Source organism: Sturnira hondurensis, unplaced genomic scaffold, assembly GCF_014824575.4.
Source record: "Sturnira hondurensis isolate 20B ecotype Veracruz unplaced genomic scaffold, ASM1482457v3 Scaffold0024822, whole genome shotgun sequence".
Taxonomy (NCBI): domain Eukaryota; kingdom Metazoa; phylum Chordata; class Mammalia; order Chiroptera; family Phyllostomidae; genus Sturnira; species Sturnira hondurensis.
The window spans coordinates 1,815,278-1,833,755 of NW_028097453.1; the positions used below are offsets into that span (position 1 = coordinate 1,815,278).

The following is an 18,478-nucleotide window of genomic DNA, read 5'->3' on the forward strand; positions in this document are numbered from 1 at the left end:
ATACAGGTTAAATATTTTTCATACAGTAGTGAAGATTAAAGTAAAGATGAAGTAAGATATAATGTGAAGATACCTTTACATAAAAGTACCCAGCACAGTGGTAACATAAAAACTGGTTTACTTCCTCCCAACTTCCCTGTGATTAAACAGACTGACCACGTCCCTCCTTCAGACTGTAAATTGTGTTGGGCAGGGCTCCATCTACCTTTAGGGCTATGTCTGCCTAGGTGAATACTAAGCCCCTAATACTGTCTTGCTTAATAATTAAGATTAGAAATAATATATTAAAATTAGTACTCTATTACTACACCATTCCATTATATGCAATGGTATTGTATTTATTGTATTTAAAATAATGTGGTTATTAATCATTTAACTAGCTGAATCAATCTGTGAACTGGAAAAGGAATCCAGAAAACTTGACCCCAGGCAGGGTTGTATATTCTCCCCTCTGTGGCCTTTGTGGTCCGGGTGGGGTTTGCTGCCACCAGCAAGATCTGCATTTCTGTGTTCACAAGAAGGGGCAGACTCTCCTTGAATCCTTTACACTACTCTTTGTTCCAGCTTCAATGCAAACGCCATTGCCCACAGTTTAAGGTGGCCAAGGACACATAAAAAAAGTCCCTGCATTTAGCAACCACAGCCTGGAAAACCTTGACACACAATTTGTAATTACTCATTCGCCTTCTACTTGTAAGGCAAGTCCGGCTGGGTTTATGCTCATCCGGGTACTACCCGGCACCCCCACGCCTGAGCATCTTCTCCCAAATGTAATGTGAAAAGGAGGGCGGGTGTTTCCTGGTTTTTTCATCATTGCGCCCTTGCTTCTAGTAGCACATCCACAAGCTCATCCATGAAAAAAAAAAAAAGGCAAGAAAGACACGTTACCAGGTTTTCAACAACTAGTTCTAAACCAGACACGAAAGCACACTTCAAAACGTTCATGTGGCCAAGCTATCGGGGCACCCGCCATTCCTAAACTTCCAGGACCAGGAGGGTAGAGCACGAAACACCCGCCTGGGTCCTGCCCGGAAACCTCACAGAACGTGGAAAGTTGCAAAAGCCGGCCGGAGAGGCGCGAGCCCACCCACAAGCTCTGGACCGAGAAGGGAAACGCTTCCTCCCGGAAGTGACGCGACCTCAATCCCAGTTTGGCTCTCCCCAAACAAAAGGGATCTAGGGGCCCTGGGAGGAGCCGCAATGACTTTGGAGAAGCCCCGCCTCCAGAGGGCGAGGATTGGTGCCTAATCTGGAGGGGCGAGGTGGCGATTGGCCCTGGTGAATGCCATTGTCCCGCCTGGCGGTTGAGGGGCGGGGCCTCGCAGGGCTGTGGATGGGAGCGGGTGGCGGAGGCGGCTGAGAGAGAAGCCGGGCGCGCCGGGAAAAGGTAGGAGCCGCTAAGGCTGGGGCTTAGCGGAGGTGGGGAGGCCGTGTTCCCGAGAGAAAAGCTAAGGTTGGACCCCTAAGATCCTCTCGCCACCGTGGCGAATGCCACTCGCGCCCATCCCCGGAGGGGGCGGGGCCGTGCCTCCCACCTCCCGGTATTCCCCGAGGAGGCGGCTCCTGATCCACCGATGGTCCTCGCCGCCACTCCTCGTCCGCGTCAATCCCAGCTCCGCAGAGGGGGCGCCCCTTCTGACACCCCTCATGCACAGGCCCTCTTCGCCCAGCGCCTCAACCGTGGGGGAGGGCGCACAGATTCCCATTCTCTAGGCTGCCGCCCCCACCCCCATTTTGTCCCCGCGTGAGGCCAGACATCCCTCCTACACCTGCCCCCTGTCGCTAAGGTGGCACCAGAGCTGGTTTCATCCGTAAGAAAAAAATCAGTGTTTTCCAAAAAACAGGGCTGGGGCGAAGCAGAAATCAAAGACCCAGTCTAGCAGCCAGCTCCACGGATGGAGCGGCCTTCTTCCCTCACTTGAGCCCTTCCCATCCCCTGAAACTGACCCTCGGCCTTCCTCCCGAAGACTCCCGGATCCTCTCCTGTCCTGTGGGGGTCGAGAGCTCACCTGCCGCGGGACTTTTTTAGACTCTGGAGGAGGGAGAAACAGTAACTCCCCACCCCCACGTTCCCCTTTGTGCCTTCCCTCTACTCTGTTCCTTGGGGGAGAACCCAACTTCTAAGGGCTTTTCAGATGAGAGTGGCGTTTCGTTTTTGCTTTCCATATTTCTTCCCTGAAAACTTGATGAAAAATCACCCTTTCTATTTCACAGTGAGGCGGGCGTGTTGCATATCTGCAGAGGTGGCCTTGTGTGGGTAGGAGTGCAGTGTATATTGTTCGACTGTCAGCGGATAGTAGCATGCTTTTCAACGAAACAGTACTGACCAGTCAATAAAGAGCATTAGGTTAGGAACGTGTCTCTCCATCTACCTTGGGCTGGTGTGGTGTTCAGGGAGACTGCAGTTAACCTTGAAGGTGCAGTCCTGTTGAAACAAAAGGCAGGAAGTGCTTGAAGAAAATTCAGGTCCTGTCGTCTAGGTTTATGATTAATCTGGTCCTGTGGCCTTTGGTTACTACTCTCAAAAGCCCCTCTTCTTATGGTGGGTTTGTTTCCTCCCAGCAAAACATACATCGATTATATGTTATTGATTGGTTTTACAAGACCAGTATCACCTACCAAAATTGAGGGGCTGAAAAGTGAGAGCACATTTTAAATCTCAGAGAGAAGGATAAATAAAAATGTAGTTAATTAACTCCAGCTATCCTCATGTGTGTGTGCCGCCAGACTGTCTGTGTGTGCTCATAAAGGCTTTTGTCAAGTTGACCTTCATTTCAGCAGGTGCAGTGATGATTTTGGCCTAGCGTTAATGCCATTGAATCCCCGGTAATCATCTATTGGTTACTTCCCTATCTTAAAACTTGCCATATTTTTAGCTTGTTTCTTTTGCTTCCAATCCGTAGCCCATCTTACTACTGTCCATTACGTACCTAGCTAAAGCTAACATCGATGAGATGGGAGGACTCGGAATCGCAGAAGGTGATTGGAATGGCCGTCTTTTACCTTCCTGATTTAACTTTCTAAAGGTAGACTTCCCGCAGGAAATTACTTCTGAATAGTTAGGTTCCAAGTTTTCAGAGCCGCTCGCAGGGCTCACAGATCTGTTCGCTGATTGTTTCCAGATCTCCAGTAAAAAAAGCACAAGGAAGAAACTGTGTGGAGGGTCTGTTCAGCCCACGCAAAATGTGCTGCTCCAAGAGGGTGAGGCTCAAGCCCCCAGCAATAGCAGCAGAGAAAACTCAAAGCAGAACAGGAAATCCCAAAAAGATAGATCTTATTACATGAGCAGAGAACAGAAAATAAACTAAGGTAAGAGATGCAGGAAACCAAATCACCACCAATATAGTGGTGATTGCCAGGGCCTTAATGAGCAGAGAGGAAAAAGCAAAGCGTGCTCTTTGATTATTTGGCACCAGAAGTAAGACCAGTTTGATACACATTTGGTCTTGGAAAAGTTTCCTTTAACTTTTTCAACACCTGCTTGGTCATGGTAGATGGAGAAAAGCATTGTACGCAAATTTTGATGTATGTGTGTAATCTATTTCATTTATTTACAAATCCTTGAGTGTAGGTAGTATGTTTTGTTATTTTCATCTTTCTGTCTTTCACGGTGTCTAGTATCTAGTTTGACTTAAATGAGTATTAAACTTAGTTCGAAGCTGTCACCTTAGGGTGATCTAGAAAGGTAATGTACTGTTAAGTTATGGCACATCTTGTTAGTATAAACAAGCTACTTTTTCTCTTGATTTAACTTTATTTTCTGTATCCTGTGTCTTAGGAAACTTCATTATCTTAAGTGACTCTCAAATACCAAATTTCCTATAAGAAAATAGCTACTGATTAAATATATAATTTTGCTTTAATGAACTCTGAACCAGAAATTTCATGCAATCCTTGCTAGTCCTTTTAGGATTTTTTTTTCCTGAGAATCTGACCCCAGAGGAATGAAGTGAATTCTGGAGAGCAAACTAGTAACTGATTGCTGATTTTCATTTAAGAATGGTTCCTGAGTGTATTTGGTTTCCACAAGTTACTGATCTACTTTGGGATTTTTTTCAAAGTAGATTTTTGGTTGTGCTTTTCTGAACTAGCACTAAATCGTGAACAGGGGCAAACAGTATTGGTGCTTCAATGGAGTCCTCAGAGCGATCGTGGGCGTCATGATTTGCTTAAGCTACAGTGAGTTTGTGTCTTGGCAGATTCTGGTTTGCAGAGCTACCAGAGAATCTTGCAGAACAAGATTGGAATTCATGCCTTTTCTGAGTGGAGCAGAATGGTATTCCAAGGGTCGCCATTGAAATGGTGTTTGGTGGCATGCGATAAGAAGCAGAGATTTCTTTCTAGAAGAAACTTGTCTAGCCTGTTGGTGATTAACCCTGGGGATGGCTTGTCAGCCTCTTTCATTTTTTTTCTCATTTTCTGAATGCTGGCTGCTAATAACTAAAAACCAAGTCTTCCAAATTTCAGTTCAAAGCATTCAGTGAGAAAATGGCATTTATGATGAGGCTGTAGAGTGTGGTAATTTACAGCACAGATTTTTAAGGCAAACCTGGGTTCAAATCGCAACTCCGCACCTTTTTCACTGTGTGAGCCATGGTAAGACTGTCTTCCGTCATCACCATATCCCAGGTTCCTCAGCTGTGACATAGAGACAGGCACAGATCATAAAGCAAGTCACCCAGACTGTAGAAATTGGTAGGTGTCCTCATTATTAGCACTGTGCATGCATGTTAAAGAATTTAACATTAAATAAACATTCTAGCAGTAGTGAAGAGCTGGTGTCTGGTTTTAGATGCTGGTTGGTTCTATTTGAATTCTTCCATGTACAGCTAAGATTCCTAAGTAGAGGGAAACAAACCCTGTAGATATGTCCTAATCTCAGACGGGAGGCAAGCATTTCTAGGAGATTATGTCTGTAGTATGGTGTGTTTCCTAATGTTGTCATGCAGATTTTCTCTTGAATTTTTTTGGCTGAGGGGGGCGGGGGGGGGGAAGCAAGAGATTTAACCATCTGATGTCTTCTCCACATTGTCCTTGTTCTACTCCAGACTCTGTTGTCTTAAGTACCTCTGTCCTGAGTGTCACATGAACGGTTTTGTGGCTACTGTCATAGGGCACCCTCTGTGAGGTTTAAGGGCTTTGCGGTGTAATTCTGATTAAAGGTGATTTTTGCCTTTTGAAGACAGCTCCCCCACTACACCCGAAGTAAGGCGCAGTCATAGGAACAACTGAGACAAGTGAGAAGAAGCCCAGCAGAGGAATTAAGAGTGGAGGCGAGGAGGGGGGAGGCAAACAGGACTGAATGCGGTTGGTGGGTGGATGGTTCCTCCCTGTCTGCCAGGTGTTTCTCAACTGGAGTCCAGGTACAGAGCCAGAGCTTCCAGTCTGTGTCCTTTGCTACTAAAGGAATCCTTTCGGCTTCAGGAGCCACAGAGAGTATAATTCTTAATTGTGACTGGGTAGGCCAAAAAGTCAGTTTCGTTTTTTCGTGCAGTAAAAGACACATTATTTTCATTCTCACTGATAACTTTATTGATCGATATTTTGCGTATGTTGGCTGTCTCCCACATGGTATCACATTGATTGTCCTCGGTTAATGCCTTGATGTGCTCGCTACCAGTTTCAACTGGTCTACCTGACCGTGGCGCACCGGGCAACAAGAAACCTCCGGCACAGATCTTGGCAAACCACTTTTGATACGTTCAGTCAGTCTCAGAACCTTCTCCACACTGCACAAATCTTTTTTTTTATTGCAGTTGCATTTTTACCTTTCTTGAAAGAATAAAGCATAATATGCCAGAAAATGTTGTGTATTTTCTTCCATCTTCAATAGTAAAATGGCTACACAAAAATTCACCTATTTTTGATAAGTTTTGTTTTATTGCATGCTGATATGACAGCTGTCACAACACAGTCTAACAAAATTGTTTCAAGTGCAGTTACAGACAACTTAGCATTACTAGAGCCATCTTACAGGAAAAAAACAAATACACTTTTTGGCCAGCCCAGTACTGTTGTAATTGAGTTTAAAGACTGTAATCCTTAATTATTACAGAGTTCAATAGGAGCCAAGAAGAGAAGACAGAGCTTGGGATGAGGGGGGTTTACAGACAAAAAAGACTCCTGCCCTGAACCTGGGAGCACCTGCTTGGGTCCTCTGGGGAAAGCCGCCAGGCCAGGCTCAGCCAGGGGTGCTCTGGGTCTGCTCACCTTAGGAGGTGAGAGCCAGGGAGGGGGTCGGGGAGTGGAAGGGAGAAGAAGCAGGGGTGAGTTGGTTTAACAAGAGGTAAGGAACTGAGTTACAAAGGAGAGAAGAAAGAGAGTAATTGGCCTCTTAAGTTGTAGGAGAAGGAGAAGCACAACTGTTTTTTGGTGGGAAGGGGGCCTTCTTGCCCTCTGCTAAGTGGTGGTTGCAACAGGTCGTAGAGGAGCGAGGACACAGGCAGTGTGGTTCTTAACTGGTTTAATGTTTTAGGGCCCAAAGACGATCTGGTCTGCTTCTGTGTATCCACTGCTTCCTGTTGCTTTCTGTTTTTAAGTTAAAGACGTAGGAGTTTTCTGAAAAGCTTCTGCCCCTAAAGACTTCTCCATTTCTAAACCTTGAGCCTTCACCACACGGACGGACTTTGAACACATTTCTCTTAGAGTCCAAGTACTTCTCATTCCGCATGTCTCACATCCCAGGCACCGTTTCCCCTAAAACCAGTTCCTTCTCTAACATCCCTGTTTCTGTTCGTGTCATCATGACTTCAATCACCAGTCTGAAAACTCAGCTGATCTGGGATAAGTCCCCCCCTTGCCTCCTTAAATGGAACCAGAACCAAGTTACTGTAGATTCTTTATACAGTCTCGTGTGTGCGTCATTCTTTCTGCCCCCATCCTACTTCATGCAGTTTTGCCTCCGATGATCTATCCTGGGAAAGTTTTCTGCCGGCTGCCCCTTCTGCCTTCAGTCAGCTGCATGCTTTGAGCCTTACCCTTCCTAAAACTATGCTCTTATTAGGACGGTCACCTGGTTAAACATGTTCAGTGCTGTGTCATTTCCTAAAAGATAAGGTCCAGTTTTGATGGCTGTCATTCAAGGCACTGTGTGCTGTACCTTTCTTTCCAGCCAGCCTTTTCTGAGTGTCCCTTTGATGAACCAGAGACGGCTAGCTGCCAAGTTTAACCAGGTGAATAGACAGAGTGTTTGTCTAGAAGAGGTATATGAGTTAGAAGACAGATAGGTAAACAGATGAATTGATATAATACAATGTGATAACTGCTCCTGGGTTAGGATATAGCTACATACTTATTATGCATTTAACATAATTAAAAAATAGCTGTGCTATTTTTAGAAAACCCATTTCTCAGTCATTACAAGTTAAAATTGTGACTTGATTAAAAGCTGTAGAAACTCAGCGGAAGCAAAGACATGCTTTGCCACCTGTATGCCAGAGTCACACAAAACTAGTCTAGGCAGAAGAATGCCTTCATTTTCTCCAGCAGTGTCCGGATGCTGCTGGGCCGAACAAGGGTCGTGTGTGTGCCCAAGCCTACTTTCCCAGGAGCTGGCTGGCCTGTCTCTCCCTTAGAGCTGTCAAGTCAGAAGGGGTGAACTCTTTAGATTTCTAAATTCGACATGTGAATGGCAGAAAGTGACAACTCATTGGGAAAAGGAAAACCTTATCCTTGCAGACAAAACCAGGTATATTCTCTCCAGGGATGAGAAATGAGAAAACTGACCAGTCACTACTCATTTAAACCACTTAGAATCCTTAGAATCCTGGTAGAGTATGTATTGTTGTCCCTGCTTTATAGATAAAGAACTTGAAGCTCAAAGGTTGAACGGATGCAGGAGCAACAAAGAGACTGAGCTAGGATGCAAAGCTAGGTCTGTCTGACTCTAAAGCCCGTGTACTTTCCACTGCAAGACTGCCTCCCCGGAGAGTTACTGTCCCCAAAGAACCTTGGAGCAGACACAGTCGCTAGGTCTGTTGTGGGTGATTTTCAACTGATGCCAAATTGTTAAACCTTTTTGTAAACCTGATCTGGTTTAGAACACAGAATTTTAAAAGCACGGCAGCGTCATTAGTTACGAGTGTTCCCGTTAGAGGTTTTGTGAAATCTTTTGCAGTGTAGGGAGGAGAGTCCGGGTGGGGGCTCAGCCGGGACACGGACACCGTGACTGTTCGGGGTCCTCCTCCATAGCACACGCTGTTTCTTCTAGTTTGAAATTCTCGCGGAGTCCGCAGCTTCATCCTACAGCAACATCTGAAGGGCTTTTGTATTCCAGGCTGCCTCTTAAACCACGGCCCATGGATCAATTGGAAATAAAATCAATCTACATGTTGTTGTTCCCTCCTTTTGGGATTTTACAAATCATCGTGGCTCTGTGTCAGAAAAGCAAAAATCTTGGGGAATAACAGACAGATAGTGACATAAACGGACTTTCAATGAAATGGTGTTATAATCTCATTTAAGCTAAATAAAACCAACTGACAAATATACTTGAAATGGCTCAGATTTCTGGTAATTTTCTAATGTTAAAAGACGTATCTTTTTATTTTAATGAAAAATGCATGAACAAAAACTATTATTCATTTTCATTACCATACATTCCAGTAGCTTACCTAATAATGTAGCTCTTCTGGTTTGGTCTTGTCTCAGATGAGCATACTTGAAAGGGTGTAAGCAGATATCCAGGTAGACAGACCTGTTCTTAATAGCGCGGTGCTACATGTTCTCAGTTTGGGGGAGCGATGTTTGAGTGTTTGTTTATGAGCGGGAGGCCACCTCCTCCTTTTCTCCAGTATACATACAGATCCTGTTGGCAGCGTAAAGACAATGAGAGAAACATGTGCACTCACAGTGAGAGAAAGAGACAGACACTCACACGCACACATGGATATGCACAAGAGACGCAGGAGACTTAGAACAAGCTAAACAAAACAGAAATCTGATATCCATCTCCATGTCCCAGAAAGTGGGTTAGACTGGATCTTAAAAAGACCTGAATGCTAGGCCTAGTTTTACTATCTCACTGTAATCTTTAGAAAGTAAATTTAACTCTGGCCTCAGTTTTCACCTATAAAATGTGAGTGCTGAATTAGATTTTTCTGAGGTCCCTTCCAGCTTTGGTGAATCACATGTGAGCCGAGGCTTTTCCACCACGTGATTCCTAAAGGTGACAGATCGGCAGATCACATGTCAACTGTGGTCACCAAGGCGCGGGGGTCGGTAGGAAGCCTCTGAAATCAAATTACCTAGGCCCAAATCCTGTTTCCGTCACATACGAGGTGTGAAACTGAGCAAGGCATTTAGCCTCTGTGCCTTACTGTCCATCTGTAAAGTGAGGGTGGTGGCGATGATGCTGACGATAAAGATTCCTTGGGGGTTGCAGCATCTACCACCTAAGCTGTCTGTGAGGATTGAGTTACTAGTACACGTCAAGTGCTTAGAACGCTGCCTGGGACACACGAGTGTCTGTTTAGCTCCAGCGTGTCCTTTTCATGGTCAGTGTCGCTGCTTGAACCCTTCGAGTGCTGTGCACGGTGCGACTGAGGTGGTGGTGATCACATGGCAAGCTCAGGTATGTCATTCTGAACTTCTGTACCGAGCATAAACCCAGAAAATCTGATATCCCAGAATTTGCTTTGACGAACACAGTCCATGTCTTTGAATAAACTCCTGAAAGTACGGTGTCCGGCATAACTAACGCCCTCCGGAGTGTGGTTGCTAGGGTGGTGATGTGGGGGTGACAATGTATAGTTTCAGTTTGAACGTTTCGCCTACAGTGTCAGATGGTAGGCTGGAGTGTGATAGTGTTATGTTACAGAATTAATTACATGCCTATGATTTTGTAATAAAAGATTTTGTAATAAGACAGGGTCGTTATTTGTGCCGGACTCTGTATCTTAAATGTTGACTTTAAAGAGTGTTTTGACAATTTTGGATAAACAAGTATCTCGATCCCTTAACACTGTCGTGATTTCTTGGTGAGTGCTCTGTTGATATTATATTTCAGGGTCTTGAAATTGACAACCTCTCAAACTTCCAAAGCCATTTGGTTTTATAAAATGCTATCTGTAGTGTGGCTGGAAAAAGCAGACTGATAAGACAAAGCAAGGCATTCCAAGAAATATGTTACGACACTCGTGGGAAGGGGAAGGCTTGGACATAGTTGCTCTAGTGGTCTTTAAAAGTTGTAAGTGGCTAGCATGTTGTATTAGTTTGCTAGGGCTGCCATCACAGAGGACAGCACACAGACTGGCTGGCTTAAACAGCAGAAATTAATTGTCTCTCAGCGCTGGAGGCTAGAAGTCCAGGATCTGTCGGCAGGACTGGGTTTGCGTGAGGTCTCACTGTCTGGCGTGTAGAGAGTTGCATTCTCCGTATGTCTGCACGTGGTCTTTCCTGTCCTGTGTTTGCATTCAGATTTTTCCCTTCAATTAAAGATACAACTCCTTTGAGATTAGGACCCAACCCAACAACCTCATTTTAACTTAACTGCCTCTTTAAAGACCGTGGCTCCCATGCAGTCACATTCCAGGGTCCCAGGGATCAGGACTGCAACACAGGAGTTTGGTGGGGCGGGGGAGGATATGTTCAGCCCATAACATGTTATCACACAGACACATGAAGATCCAAATAGTCCAGGAATACTTTTACCTTCAGTTGAGAGAACATTGATTTGACGTTTGTAGTAAAAGCTTCCATTGCTCGGTATTGTGGAATTCAATAGAATGAGGTTTGCTTGTATATGGTGGTTTTAGAACCTTTGTAACTAGTAATAGCGAAAACAGCTCCCTTTAGTAAATGTATAAAAAATGGCTTTCTTCATCAGGAAATTATTTTCTAGTAGCACTTTGACACATTTTTCTTCCCTGGCCTAACCCTAAAATGCCAGAAGTGGAATGAGAGGCACAGTTTAGACTGTTGTCACTCTTTACCCCCAAATGGATAAGTAACCCTTCTGGAAAACCGGAAGTGCCAGTTGGTGGGGAAACTTAAATCTTCTGAGAAAGCCTAGGGAACGTGTCAACACCTCCCACCTCCAGATGGGAGGTTGCTGTGCATCCGTTTTTTAAATAGCAGTGCTTTTTGTCCATATTAAGATTTAGTATTTATAAGTGTGACACATGTGTTTCATTTTTTCACATCTCATCTACAGGGTCCGGCAGAAGTAAGGCCTGCTTGAGTGTGGTTGGTAGGGTAATGATAGGGGTTAATAACTTACAGCTTTAATTTGAACATTTCACCTAAAATGTCCCATGGTGTGCTTGAGTGTGACGTTGTTATGGTACAGAATTACCTGTTTGGGATGTTGTGATAAAAGACTGTGAGGTAAGAAAGGGACGTCGTTTGTGCCGGACCCCGTGCCCTGGGTTTCTGAGGAAGCGGTGTCTAGTGGAAAGCAGTCACGCTCATTTCCTGTGTTAGTGTTGGCTCTTTGGTTTGTAAGAATTCTCTGGCCTCCTACATTTTGGCTTTGCGTCTGTGTATATGAAAGAGTCTTTACATAATCAGAGCAAATTTGCTTTGTATCTTTGCTCATATCTTATCACCGATGCTAAAAGCTTTCTGAATGGCTTGAATCTCAATCACTTGTAGCTCAAGTATAAATTCCTTACTTATGATGTCTGAGTATATTAAGAAGCAATTTTTATCCAGTTTTGCAAGCGTGATCTGTGTAAAACAACTAATTTGTTTTTGTACTAGCCAAGTTGGTTTAATGTGTACATGTGCAGATTTTTTGAGGTGTTTTATTTCAGGAAATATCTAAGCATGTTGAAAAAGGCTATTTTCCCTCTTTCATGTCCCATGTCGCCCTCCACTTAGGAAGTTTCACGTGAAGACACACACACCCAGATACTGGGGAGACAAACATCGCACTTGTACTCCACCCCGCCCTGCCCACTGTTTACGTGGCTATAGAAGCTGTTTGGGGTGTTTCTTTTTCTGCCTCCCAAACTCTTTGTGGTAAAAACGGCAACAAAGCCTGCTGTCCCGTAGAATTAATTCAGAGTTCCAGAGCCAAAGCTGAGACAGCCTGAAGAAGGAAAAGGCACCACCAGAACCTGAATGAGTGGGGCCTGGGTGCTCTCCAGGGAGGGGACAAGGTCAGAAGTTAGTGAACAGAGCCCAGGCACAACAACAGATTCCCAGGGCAGTGTCGGTGCTGCCGTGTAGAGGTCCCTGGGGGGCTGCGGGGGGCTTTCTCAACACCCATGACTCGTGGCTGTGGGCACAAGGAAGCGGTGTAGAAGAGACTCGGCCCTCCGGGCTGCTGGCTCTGACTCCAGGACAGCGTGCGCATGGCCAGATGGTGTGTGGGGAAAGCCCGAGGCTGAAATTGACCGGTAACTTAAAAATAAGTTTCATACTTAGCCCATAAAGAGGCTAGTTTTCTGAGTATTAAATATATATATAACTTTGTCTTTTTAATCATATATATATATATATATACATATTAATTTTTTCACTGGGAAAACTATGACACTTAATCTAGCTACGACTAGCTGCGTCCCATCCCGGTGTATAATACTGTACCCAGACAACTTGTCCACAAGTGGTCTTTAGTTCAGATTTATAGACTGGCATTCCTCAGACAGAAATATCTGTGTGTCAACTCTCAGGAAAGGGAAAGTTGGGTCTCAGATTCTAATGGGGAATGAGCTGAGCATCTGGTCGAAATGATCTTGTCTTTCAGAGCTGCTTAATGGATGATGACAGTGACAAGTAACAGCTCATTTAGAAAATGAGCAGAGAGTGAGTCTGCAGGCTGCAGTATAGCACGCCAGGAATCTGGCAGTCGTATTTCTGACGATAACCGTGGAGTCAGAAACAGGCTTTTTCTGAAGATCCTGGGCCACGGAATTTGTATCCCGGGCAGAAGTTTTAGGCGGGGCTTATTCAGGGGTTTGCCTGCACACCGGCTCTGGGCTCTGGTTACCGACTCTGCGACAGGCTCACACTCCCTCCTCGGTGGGGAGACTCGTCATTAGGTCAGTGACTGACTCCCGGTTGGAAGACACAAGCCCCTTTGACACTGTCCCTGTCTGACAATCAGGTTTCAGCAACTCAGAGAGGCTTTGAGGCCTTGTAAAAATGCAAGACAAAAATCATGTTTCATCGCCCTGGCTGGGGTAGCTCAGTGGATTGAGCGCGGGCCTGCGAACCAGAGGATTGCTGTTCGATTCCCAGTCAGGGCACATGCCTGGGTTGTAGGCCAGTTCCCTGCAGGCCAACTCCCAGCAGGGGACGCACAAAAGGCAACCATACATTGATGTTTCCCTTCCCCTCTAAAGATAAATAAATAAAGAAAATCTTTTTAAAAAATCATGTTTCATCAAGCCCTGGCTGGTATAGCTCAGTGGATTGAGCGCAGGCCTGCGAACCACACGATCGCGGTTTGATTCCTAGTCAGGGCACATGCCTGGGTTGCAGGCCAGTTCCCGGCAGGGGACTCACGAGAGGCAACCATACATTGATATTTCTCTCCTTCCCTTTCCCTCTGAAGATAAATAAATAAAATCTTTTTTAAAAAGATATTTTTAAAAATCATGTTTCATCAAATAAAATGTAAAACCAGTCTTTTTTTTTAAGTCTGCTGGATCCAGTACACCATCAGGACAACATTAAAAACACTTTGTATACAATTCAACATTTAATATTTGAAAATAAATGGGAAAAAGTAGAACCTTGGGATGAGTAATCAGCCTTCATAGACAAAAGTCAAGACGGTGGCAGGTGGGTTCATCAGTTTACTCACTGGCAGGAGGTGAGGGGAGAACATTCCTCACACGATTGGGCACTTGGAACAAGTCGGTTATGCTTAGGTTATGTTTCTGAGTCCGTTATGTGTAAGTCGTGAGGACTCAAGCAGATGGGCTTCCACCAGTTCAGGGAGAGAACATCAGTCTCTGCTAGAGACATTCACAGGTCAGTCCTTGAAGTGACATCTTAAAAGTGAAGAAGAGATCGGGCGCCCTCGCCTTCCCTAACTAGAATTGCGGAGGGAAGTGGAATCCCTGGTGTCTTCTCTGTATCACTCGGCTTCACCTACAAGAAGTGGCACTTTCCTCTTTGTTTTTTGAATCAACCTACAGCTGTCAGGCCGCCTCCTCATAATGACAGTTGACATTCGTGGGACGTAGAAACTGTGTTCATAGTGTGGGCACATAGGCAATAAATTTTTTATTATCTTGCAGTGTTGGACACTTTTTCACCATGTTGACGGCACCTTAAATACATTTGTCAATTTTCCCAAGTTTTAACTGAAGAAAACTGTAAGAGTTTGTATTCGAGGACTAAGGTGTGACCGCCAGTTATCAGGTCAGTATCACCCCATTCTCTCCCCACTCCATCCCCAGCAGTCTGTTTGGTGTATAGAGATTACATTCAACTGTAGAAAAAAGCAAAGACCTGCTAAATTTTAATGTTTATCAAGAAAGGTTACCGGACTATGCAAAAAGAGGTCTGTTGGTGTTTGGATTGTCACACAGCTGTGGCCTTTCACCCCATCCTGTGTCACATGTGCTGCTTTCGCTTCATGCAGACACCAAGCTGAATGGGTTGGTACACATTCGCACAATGGTCCAGGTACTAAAATGAGTGTGCAGGCGTGATTTATAGATGTAGGGATATCAGGAATATTGTTCTCTATGCCACTGACCAAGAATAGACTCTTTTCCTGCCTAGGCCAGACTGCTTTATAATTAAAGTGACGCTAAAGATTGTTTCACTTCTATCCTTTTGTAAGGAGATGTATTCATCACAATAGATGGAAGACTTGGTTTAGGTACAGTCTTTTTTAGTTCTTTCTATACAAGGGTGGGCAAAAATAGGTTTACAGTTGTGAGAATGTGGGACAGTTTGTTGTATTATTACCAATTATTGTAGTATTTACTTGTATTACAACTGTGTTTATCTCTTGTTTAATTGAATTCTCTAACAAATCATTCTTGATTTTCACCCATAGAAGCTTAGAATGGAATCAAGAAGGACCTTAGAGATTATCTAGTCTAATTTTTTTTATTTTTCACTCCATAAATGTTTTTTTTTTCTTTTAATTGGTGTTCAAGTACAGTTTCCTGCCTTTTACTCCCATCCCAGCCCTCCCCACTTCCCTCCCCTTTCCACCCTCTGTAAATGTTTTTATTTACGTGATTTTACTCAGGCTGGTCTGTCTAGTTCTCCCAGTGAGGAGCCAGTGCCGGAGCAACTGGGTAACCTCCTCCCACGCAGCTGGCCAGGGCAGAGCTGGGGTTCAAGTTCTGCACTCCTCGCTCCGGTCTGCGTCCTGCTCACATCCCACTGCCTCTAGAAGCCACGGTTTTGGATCGCGCAGTGAGAATATTTACAGACTGTAAGGGTACTGAAGGAAAAGTGATATGCAGAGACACTTTCAGTTCTAACTACTCCCACGTCCCTGCTTTGGTGCCTGTACACCCAGGTGACTTCAGTGCAGTTGGTGTTCACGGGGTCCCCTTAGCAGTGTCCGTTAGCCTGTTTGATGCTGTGGAGGGGAATAATTCCATTATTCCAGACCTGCAATAAAATGATCAGGTGTGTCCTCTGCCTTATCTCTCTGAGAGAGAAAAACGTGAAACCATCGGGAAGATTTGGGGAGGGTTCCATCTAATGAAGTAGGTGACTCAGCTGGCAAACTCTTCACTTGGCATGTTATCACCCTCTTCTGTTTTTCTTTTTTAAATGAAGGGCAGCTGAAGTTGTTTTTGAGGTCATTGGTCTTGCCTGCCCCCAATTTTGGCAGTACTTTTCTTTGACTTCCTTTGGAAAATGAGAGAGGATTGTAGTTACTAGTAAGCCACTGTTCAGCTTGTGTCAGGAACTCGGCGGTGAGTTTTACATTTATCGTATTAAGGCAGTTTCCACACTAACTGGATGAGCTAGAGATCATCACCCCCCTTTCATAGGTGAGAGCACGGTAAGTGGGAAACTGGCCTTACACAACCAGGAAGGTGCGGTCTTGGCATCTCTCTGCAAAGCCACGGGCTGTGCCCAGCATTCCACCGTCCATTAAGTTAAGCTTTATTGGGTTCGTTATTTGGTTGGTTTTTTTGTTCTTATGTTAAAAATCACTGCTCTGGGATATCTCCCTCATATGGACATAAGAATCACTTACTAGTCTTAGAACTCACTAGTTAGAAAGTTAGCATTTTAAAGCTAAAGTTACGTTGAACATATTTTACCGTGTTGCAAATGGTGTGTACAGCACATCCCAAGACACAGTCTAACAACACAGCAAAGTAAGAGTTTTCTCCATGTTTTCCTTCACCTGAAGGCAGGAGCTCTGGAGGGAAGCAGTGGGTCTTTGCGTGCCTCCTAAAGTTGAGTGTGCTCGTGAGAGTCCAGGGTGTGTGACCAGGTGGGCCCTGGTGGGATTTCTGTCCACTCTACAGAAAACTATATGAGACTGGCGATTTGGAAGTAAGAAGTAGGAGAGGGAAACGAGGACTTGCTCTGCTTTGGAAGTTATAAAATGTATTTTACCATAAATGCTGGTCAGAAGACCCTAAAATAGCCTTCTGATTTGTATCTATGTGTGGTGTGTGAGAAGTTAATCTTGTAGAAAAGATAAAAGCTTGTGCTTTTTAACATATTTCAAAAGATGCGTGGCTTTATACAAATGTGACCTTAAGTGAGGTGCATTTAGTAGCCTAGCCAATTAAGATGTTTAAAACAATATATTTTTAAGAAGTTATTTAAAATTATTTTTTCATATGGTTGCATCTAAGTCTTATTTTGCTACATGAAATATAAATATTATGATAGATGGTCTCTGTGAAAGTAGACAGTTTAAAAGAAAAATTTCTCCCATACTTCTACTGACAATTATCTTTGCTCAAAGTTCATTTCAACCAATTTCAAAGGGACACCAGTTTTCAAGTCTGGTTATCTAAAGGTAGGAAATCTGTCTATGGTGTAACAATTTTTGGTGAAATACTATTCCTTGTAACACAATTTCTAGTGAAAAAAAACTAGTGACTAAGTCATTCTGAGACCTTCTGGGATGTTTGTAAATATGCCTGAAGGAAAAAATGATAAAAATTTATTTTTGTGAGTAGCAATGAAATCAATAAAGGGAATTTTATTTTCTCAGAGCATTTTATACCATAATTGTTGCTCTCGTGTGTCTCTTATTTTTCTTTAATAATATCAAATTAACGCTGTCTTTGGAGATGGTGTGATTTTTGTCTCTGTTTTAGGCTTTCAGGATGAATCTGGAAACACTCAGCAAGCCAGAACTCCTAACACTCTTCAGTATTCTTGAAGGAGAGCTTGAAGCCAGGGACCTTGTTATAGAGGCTTTAAAGGTATGTCATCATGCGTTTTGAGAGTTGTTTCATTGGCTGTGATTTATTTAACCAGAGTATTTCTATAGCCCTGTTGAAGTCAGAGGCCTGGGTGTACTCATTGCTACTTAGAGTGGCAGCCACCTATGGGGCGTGATTTTAGGGACACTGAAGCCTTTGTGTCCCCAACATAGTTCCTTTAGTCTCTGGACCTTGAATTTCATTCTTTAGCTAAGTGACCTTCACTGTACTTAAATGCCATCCTCTTGATAGCTTGATGTGGCCCACTTCCTAAAAGTATATGCGCCCATACACCCCAGTTCAGGATGTGATAGCTACGAGATCAGGACCCCGTGTAGACCACCGTGGATTTGCTAGGCCGCAGGATAAGAATTCTACTGTTGTTTTGGCATTTGGTGCCCATTAAAATATAAAGGGGGTGGGGTGTTAACTGTACTTGTTATCCGATGTGGCTGCAAGCCTAAAACTGCTCGGAAAGACAGTCTAATTTTTTTTTAAATACAAGGTTGGGGGTGCACAGGAGGATAGCCCCTTCCCAGTGTCATAAACTTGTAGACCTAAGTAAGGATGTTACCTGTCTGTCATGAGAGGAGGTCTGGGGACCTTACAGGTATCTGTGAGTAGTAGGACGAGGACTCCCCCAAAAGGAGAGGAAACAGCCGACAAAGGTGAGACTTCAGTGCGCCGAAGGGAGCAGAGTCCCCTGCCACGTGTTACTGAGTCTGAGTGTCTAAGAAGGTTTGACAGTTTAAAATTATAGTTAGAGGTTACATGGATGTGCATCCTAAAGCTCATTAGGTTCATGAAGTGCTTTACTCCAGTTTTCCAAAATTACCCTAGCTCTTTATATTAAGTAGCATGTTAATATGGCATGTGTGTTTATATGAAGCTCCTTTGTTGAAGGTTTTTTGTAACAAAGGTAACTTTCTCTTTGCCTCTCCAGTAGGCTTAGAGAAGGGGTGACTTCCCGGGTGCCCAGCTGGGAGCAGGGTGGGAGTTCCAGCGGAAAGCTGGGTCTCTTTCCCCGCTCGCCTTTGTTCCCCTCCTGCTCTGAGATAGAGTGACTGTGTTCCTCCACTCATGTCTGGGTAGTTTTTTCTTGGATCACACTAAAATTACAATTGTGATAAAAATATCAACCTATTATTTCTATGTGC

General features: G+C 44.2%; 1 protein-coding gene across 1 annotated transcript in view; it reads left to right on the forward strand.

Annotated features, from left to right (window-relative positions):
* Nucleotides 1-1,307: 1,307 nt before the first annotated feature.
* Nucleotides 1,308-18,478, forward strand: part of CTTNBP2NL (CTTNBP2 N-terminal like) — a 45,979-nt gene continuing 28,808 nt past the window's right edge. The window contains exons 1-3 of the mRNA XM_037038839.1: nt 1,308-1,387; nt 14,193-14,316; nt 17,214-17,321. Of these exons, the coding sequence (XP_036894734.1) occupies nt 17,223-17,321 (99 nt within the window). The 5' untranslated portion in view covers nt 1,308-1,387; nt 14,193-14,316; nt 17,214-17,222. The remainder of the gene's footprint in view (nt 1,388-14,192; nt 14,317-17,213; nt 17,322-18,478) is intronic.